This window comes from Cyprinus carpio, unplaced genomic scaffold (assembly GCF_018340385.1).
Source record: "Cyprinus carpio isolate SPL01 unplaced genomic scaffold, ASM1834038v1 S000006552, whole genome shotgun sequence".
NCBI lineage: Eukaryota > Metazoa > Chordata > Actinopteri > Cypriniformes > Cyprinidae > Cyprinus > Cyprinus carpio.
In genome coordinates this window covers 1161260-1168449 of record NW_024879215.1, presented here as the reverse complement: position 1 = coordinate 1168449, position 7190 = coordinate 1161260, and the positions used below count along the sequence as shown (strand labels likewise).

General features: G+C 37.2%; 1 protein-coding gene across 1 annotated transcript; it reads left to right on the top strand.

Annotated features, from left to right (window-relative positions):
• The first annotated feature begins 2596 nt into the window (after positions 1 to 2596).
• LOC122143993 (BTB/POZ domain-containing protein KCTD6-like) lies at positions 2597 to 4340 on the top strand. The gene has a single exon (XM_042754596.1). The coding sequence runs from the start codon at positions 3003 to 3005 to the stop codon at positions 3687 to 3689; it is 687 nt and encodes a 228-aa protein (XP_042610530.1). The 5' UTR covers positions 2597 to 3002; the 3' UTR covers positions 3690 to 4340.
• Positions 4341 to 7190: the final 2850 nt, after the last annotated feature.

The following is a 7190-nucleotide window of genomic DNA, read 5'->3' as shown; positions in this document are numbered from 1 at the left end:
AACAGGTTTGGTTTTGATGGTCCAACAAACTGGAACAGCACTGAATCAATGGATCTCAGTGTGGTAGCTTGTGTTTAGTCTAAAAATGGTCATTCATATTCAGTCTAGAGTACCATCTTGAGATTCTCAGCAGGTACAAAATGCACATTTCAGTTGCTTGAACACAAAATATTTATGTTCTTCTTTGTCGTTATGTGATGATGGATATACAGTTACCTCGTTGTTTACGTTGATGCTTAGCTCAGCGTTTTTCCCAATTCCAGTCCTCGAGCCCATGGTTGATACCAAACTCATATGGTGATTTACGACACACAATCCAAAACCTCCTGAAACTTAGGCCCTGTTTACACTAGTGTGTTTTCATTTTAAAGTGCTGATCCTCATCTACACAGGTGTTTCACTGCGTTTCAGAAGCAATCTCTGTCCATACTACAGAACCTTGCATGTCACATGACCATTCATGCACACTGGGCATGTGTGTAAAAAATGTAAACAGGAGGTTGGTTGCTAGTCACTGGTAGGTACTACAATGGGCATGATGTTATTGTTTACATGATCGTCAAGGATACACAGGGGGCAAATGTGGGCAGCCACGTCATCTTTTTCAAAAGTCTCTGTGTTGGTCTGTTTACACTGAAATGCAACCCAAAAAACAGAGTTTTCAAAATAAAACAGGGTCTGTAGCATTTTCGAAAGACTATGTTTTCAAGGGTCAAAAATGCCAGAGTAGTGTAAATGACCGGCGTAACCATAGGGATAGTTATTGCGTTTAATACAAAAACACACTAGTGTAAATGTAGCCATAAGCTTCATTCAGACTGTCAGCCCAAATCCGATTTTTGTGCAAATCTGATTGAAATCTGATCATGTTTAGATGGTCTGAAAGGCAACAAACAACATGAAATGCCTCATTCAGACTGTCAGCTCGAATCCTATTCAAATCGCTTTCCTGGAAATCTGTTTCAGTCTGACCGGTCAAATTGGATCAAGTGGAGCTTTTCTATGCTCTCAGGCCACGTAAAAAAAACACATTAGATGTTTTGTAGTAGAAAACATGCTTGTGTTGTTGCGAAGTGCAAAGTCAAGCAGAAAAAAAAAAAAAAATATACTGCTAGTATACGGTACTCTTGAGTTTTGAAACCAATGGAGATGGCAGCACAGAATAAAGTCGCACATTCCAGCTTCCTGTGTTTCTGCCAATGCCTCATCAGACGAAATATAATATAAATATAATACTGCGTGACGACAACATGTTGTCATGTCGTAAGACATGTGTTTTGCAAATTTATTGCTGTTGTTGTTGTTTTAAGCATAGGCATAACAATGCAGTGGCATTACCATAGAAACCAACACACATTCCATAAAGCAAAAGAGCGCTTCTGGACACGCAAATCGGACATGAATAGTTGAGATACATTGTTTGGACAGTCAGTCGTCTAGATTGGATTCCAATTGGATATGCACAAAATTGGATTTAAGGCCCCAATATACTTTGGGGGGCAAAAAGTTGGTGGAAAAGGCTGAGCGACGGTATACTGTTTCTGAACTTTACAACACCCCCGCGCTGCTGGTGTAGATTAATGTAAACGTATCGCGACGCTCGCGCGTATCCCCTAAAACAAAACAAACAATGAAATGAAGAATTTAGGCAATATAGGTCTGAGACGGGCCCCAATGGTCATCCGAATATTATAGACAAAAGAATAATGATTAGCAGCAGTTCAGAGTCAAGTATCATGTTTGCAATACAAAAGAAACATTCAATTTCAATAATCAGTCCTTTATGGGAAAAGTGTGAATGGGCTCATATTATGCAAACTTTAGCATGATGTGGGAAAAAAAATATTGGAGTCAGTTTGTTACTTTATTTTATGTGTTCATTTATTTTATTAAACTGGATAAACTTTTTATATTTTATTTGGTGTCATGATTTACTTTTGATTTTTTTTGATAAAAACAAAGGTTTATTATTGTATATTCGTTTAGCACTTTCATTTATTGTATACCCTTTAAATTTGCTTGTTGTGAGAAGAACAACGGAGGAAGCAGCAGTATTGTTGTGTCATTTATTTGAAATACATGTATTTGGTACTTGCTACCTTATATCTTACTCTTTCCTTTCTTTTCATGGCTTTGAAAAAACTTGTCTCGGATGTTTCTCTACGTTGCTTTTTGCATAAACCGTTTGCGTCAACACCAAGTTTTGTTGCAATTTCTTTCTAGGAATTAAATACTTTCTCTGAATCTTTAAAGTGTCTCCGTGAGCAATCTTACAGGTGTGGATATATTTGTGTGCCAGCTCAGCTATTCGACACTCCAGTGTGTCCATGTTGCTAGTGACTAGCTGATGTTGTTCTCCAGTCAGATCTATTTGGAAATGAGAAACGAACAAGAAAAAAAAAATGCATGTCAAAGAAGGTGGAGTTTCAGAACTCACCCACTGAATGTGGTAACCACCACGGACCAATGGAAGCTCAAAGGTGTTTAGGAGCCAAAACCAACTCCCCCCGAAAGTTCGCTTTGGTGAGCTGTTAAGAACTGCCGAAACGAACCTCAAAAGGAACTTTTTTTCGGCCTGATTTTAGTTCGAAATTACGTTATATCAGTTCATTCTTTGATTTAGTTTGAAGTATATCGGGGCCTTTAGGCTGATAGTCTGAATAAGGCTTTAGTTAACATACTAGAGTTTCCATAATAAATGTTCTTAACGGTTGTGAAAGCAGCTAATTTTGTTTTCAAGGTTGGACCCCAACAAATCTTCCTTGGTCAAACAGTTCACTAGAAAAACCAAGCCAGCTGAAGTTCTTCTGCTGGGAAACAACATAAGTTTGAAGGCTCAGGAACTAAAAAAAAGCACCAAATCAATGGATTTGCATGGCAATTCATAAAGTGGTCTTTTCAGCAAAAATTGGTTGATTGTTTGTAGTATTAGTACAAGCATCATCTTGACATTCTCAGCAGGAACAAAATGCATGTTATGTTTATGTTCTTCTTTGTTGTAGATGATGGATACTGTTACCCTAAACGTTGGTGGCCATTTGTACACCACGTCGCTCTCCACCCTCCAGCGTTATCCAGACTCTATGTTGGGCGCCATGTTTCGTGGTGATTTTCCCACCGCACGAGATGCCCAGGGCAACTATTTCATAGATCGAGACGGTCCTCTATTCCGCTACATCTTAAACTTTTTACGAACCTCGAAACTGACGCTACCATGTGACTTCAAAGAAACAGAGCTCCTTCGAAAGGAAGCAGACTTCTATCAGATCGAGCCTTTGATCCAGTGTTTAGGAGACACCAAACCCCTTTATCCATTGGACACTTTTGAGCAAGTGGTAGAACTTTCAAGTACTCGTAAGCTGTCCAAGTACTCAAACCCAGTGGCGGTCATTATCACCCAACTCACTATCACCACCAAAGTTCACGCACTACTTGAAGGCATCTCCAACAACTTCACCAGATGGAATAAACACATGATGGACACCAGAGACTTTCAAGTTTCTTTTACCTTTGGACCATGTGATTACCACCAAGAGGTTTCCCTTCGGGTGCATCTGGTGGAGTACATCTCCAAGCAAGGCTTCACGATTCGCAACACACGGGTGCATCACATGAGTGAACGCGCCAATGAGAACACGGTAGAACATCACTGGACATTTTGTAGAGTTGCGCAAAAGGTTGAGGACTGATTGATGCTGCATTTATGTCTGAATATTAAAAATATTTATTGGTAAAATTCAAAGCAATTTGAGCAGTTACGAGTTTAACAAAGATATAAGTGATTTTTAATAGTTGCAAACTTGTAATTAAGGTAATACTGAAATAACCTGAACACACCACATCTCCACTGCAGATCCTGTTTGAGGTAGCCAGTAATGAACACAATGAAAATGTTTTCTGTTGTATTTTGGCGAACTTGTCCTATCATGTTTTATGCATCTTCTCACCCACTACAGATGTTTATAGACAAAAGGAACCTGAAAAATTTATAGAACTCTACTATATACCTCATATACCTGGAAAAAGTGACCCAAAATTGTTTCTTAATTGTCAAATCTATATATGCAACGTGAATCTGCATATATCTGAAATTTTAATATGTAATGCATCAGTGTTAAATATACAGTATTCAGTTGTGTTTATAGTATTTCTGCAGATATTTTGTCCTGTGATTAAGTCCTTCAACTGTAAATGGTTTGCATGATTCTGTGGTATCTGCACTATTGTTGTTTCAGTAATATTTCCCCTTTGAAATATGTGAAAATTATTTAATTCGCATGATGGTCAATATGTTTTGTTGCCCAAAGCTTTGAGCAAAACAATACCTCCTATTGACCAGCTTCTAGGACCAGACGACCAAATTTTGGAGTTAATGTCCCATTTAAAATGAATTTTATTCTCAAAATGCATGTAAGACTCAGGTTAGCATCTTTGAAGCTGAGAACATCCATTAAAATTTTGTTCATTGATGTGTGTAATGTTGAACCTATACATTAAAAACAAGAGTTTGATCATACTTTGTTTTTGTTTGGTTGTAGATGCCTTTGAATAACATTTGATTGGAAGAACACTTAGTTTTATTAATGGAATTAATTCAAATTATTATTCTAATGGAATACTTTGTTACTTTTGGTGCCTACTCTTTCAAATGCAATAAATTTAATAAATAACTGGATTATCTAAATATATTTATTTTTGCTTATATATTTTTTGTGGGGGAGGGGGTCACTTAAACCATCTTTTGCATTGAGATTGACATAAAAACCTTATGCAAGATGTTGAAAATGGCAGATCTAATATATGTATCATTTTTAGTGTATTAGTCACAATCTTGAATTTACAAAAATCTATAAACATGCTTCTCTTTTTGTGAATATGGCATTTAAAGCAGCAGTGTGTATTTCTGTGCCACTAGTGATGCCAAATGAAATTTCAGTCCGTTTGTTTGAGTGGTGTTGCATAGCAACAATAACTCAACCAATGGTGTAAGTTCAGAGTGAAGGGGCGGTCACACTGCACTTTTCATTCCATTGACTTCCATTCATACGCATGTCGGAAACACAAGCTCATGCAAAAAATTTCTCATTTCGCTGCATTCCAAAGTTCAAGTTTGGTGAACTCTGACCTGCGAATTCGCATCACGTGAAGATGTGTGACCAGTAGAAGATCGATACGTCACTGCGTGACCTCTCTGTACAGAAATACTGCAGTTTTAGCATTTAAAAATACCAACAGTATCAGCAGTTAAACGAATTGTGGTAACTAACCACTAAAGAAGCTGGTAACTGGTAACTCATTAGCCATGTTTCCCCTGATTTTTCATTAATCATAAAAAAAACTTTGTACAATGGCCATTAGTATCAAGATTCACCAATACTAGATTAACTAGCATGGCCTATTTTGACTGACAGCTATAGCGTCTATCTGTTAGCTAGCATTGTGGTTTTATTGATAATTTACTCAGGATATGTGGTGCTGCCACAAATCTAAAAGTGATGTCTATTGGTAATGTTAGTGTGTGTGCAGGTGTGCTAGTTCTATTTTGGTGTTGTCTAATATATTGTGCCTATGTTGTAGCAGTTTGTTTTTCTGAAGAAAAGGTAAGTGGTGTTTACTCATGTAAAAGTCACCGGTATTATGCTAGGATGGTTGCCATGGAGTTGCAACGTAGTTGTTTTTAGCACATTACTGTGCAGTTGCTAGGGTGCTCTGTGTGGTTGCTAGGTGGTTGCTCACGATCCTCAGTAAAAAAAAAAATAGCCTACCACCAAGTCTCTATGATATCTTTGTCTCTAGATAAATCTTGAGATCCCCCTTCAATACAAATCTTTGTTTTGTTTTTGTTTGTTTGTCCATCTTTGGCCAATCTGGTCTTTATTAAGAAAACTGACAGGACACCTCAACAAACGACATGATTAGAATAATCCAATTACTGGATGTTGCGCACCACACCAGTGATGCCTTTCTGCCATTCCTGGGCCAGCTTAGCTGACTAAGGTTTAGCTGGTTAGCATGGTAGCATCAGCAACTACACCAGCTGCCTGCAATAAGAGCAAAGAGAGCTAATGCTAAGGTGCTAATGCTTCTTTAGAGATACAGTATCATGTTCATTACAATTCAGCAAATACTATAATAACCAATGTTTAAAAAAGTGTTTCGTTTTTGTTCATTTTGTGTATATTATTTAAGCTTTCTTCATTGCGGAACATGTCCTAATTTCTGTGTTGACTGGCATTGACCCATCCACCAAATCATAAAATGGCCGCCATCAGAAGAACTGAGAGGATGTCCCTCCAAAGTGGAAAAATTTAAGAGACAGTGCTTTATAGCCATTAGAATCTTCTATCTAATAAAGCCAGAGTTAGCAACAGTATTGCATAAGCTAGAAAAACTTCAGTTGACTAGTACCACACTACTTGGCGTGTCAGATGTGACCAGTATAAATATCATGTCAAGAAAATACTACACTCAAATACTTCATTCTAAGATATTATTCTGAACATATTATCTGATAAATATTTGCGTAAGGAAACAACATGCTGTCATAAGCATTGCGGTTCATCAAAAAAAAAACACTTAGCAACCAAACTGTTGGGGATAAACAATGCAAAGGTAGTATGACGTGCACGTCTACAATTATCAATATGGAGGATATTTTGTTGTGCTTTATTTAGAAATCTATACCAATATTGGCCGAAGAGGTTGTTATTAGGAAGTTTGATGAATTATATTTGCCATTCAATGTTCATCATCTTGCTGAAAGCCGCCATGTTAACGTGTCGTCATACAGCCACATGTAAAAACCGTGCTTGGAAGTCCAACTTCTAGTGGTGTTCTTTTGTATTTTCAAGTACATAGTTGTAAATTCCAGCATTCCTATCATTATTGTTGAGAGTACTTCAATCCCATTTGTGGGGGTTGGGCTCCTGCTCGCCCATCCCCCACTGCCAAACTACAAATCCTGTAGGAATATAATCACCCTTTCGTGATTATTTTTTATTAAATATATATTTTATACATATGTATATCAGGTTATGTGTGAACTTTCGTGACTATATTAATAATAATAAAACTAAAAATAAATGTTTAATAATTTAATGATCAGTGGTCTGTTTTTTTCCTTTTATGTTACATACATATTTCTGCACCATTGTCCACAACAACATGAAAATCATCTTTTGCACTTAAAC

Coding starts and splice junctions, on each gene's coding strand:
- LOC122143993 (XM_042754596.1), top strand. CDS start 3,003: ATGATGGATACTGTTACCCTAAACGTTGGTGGCCATTTGTACACCACG.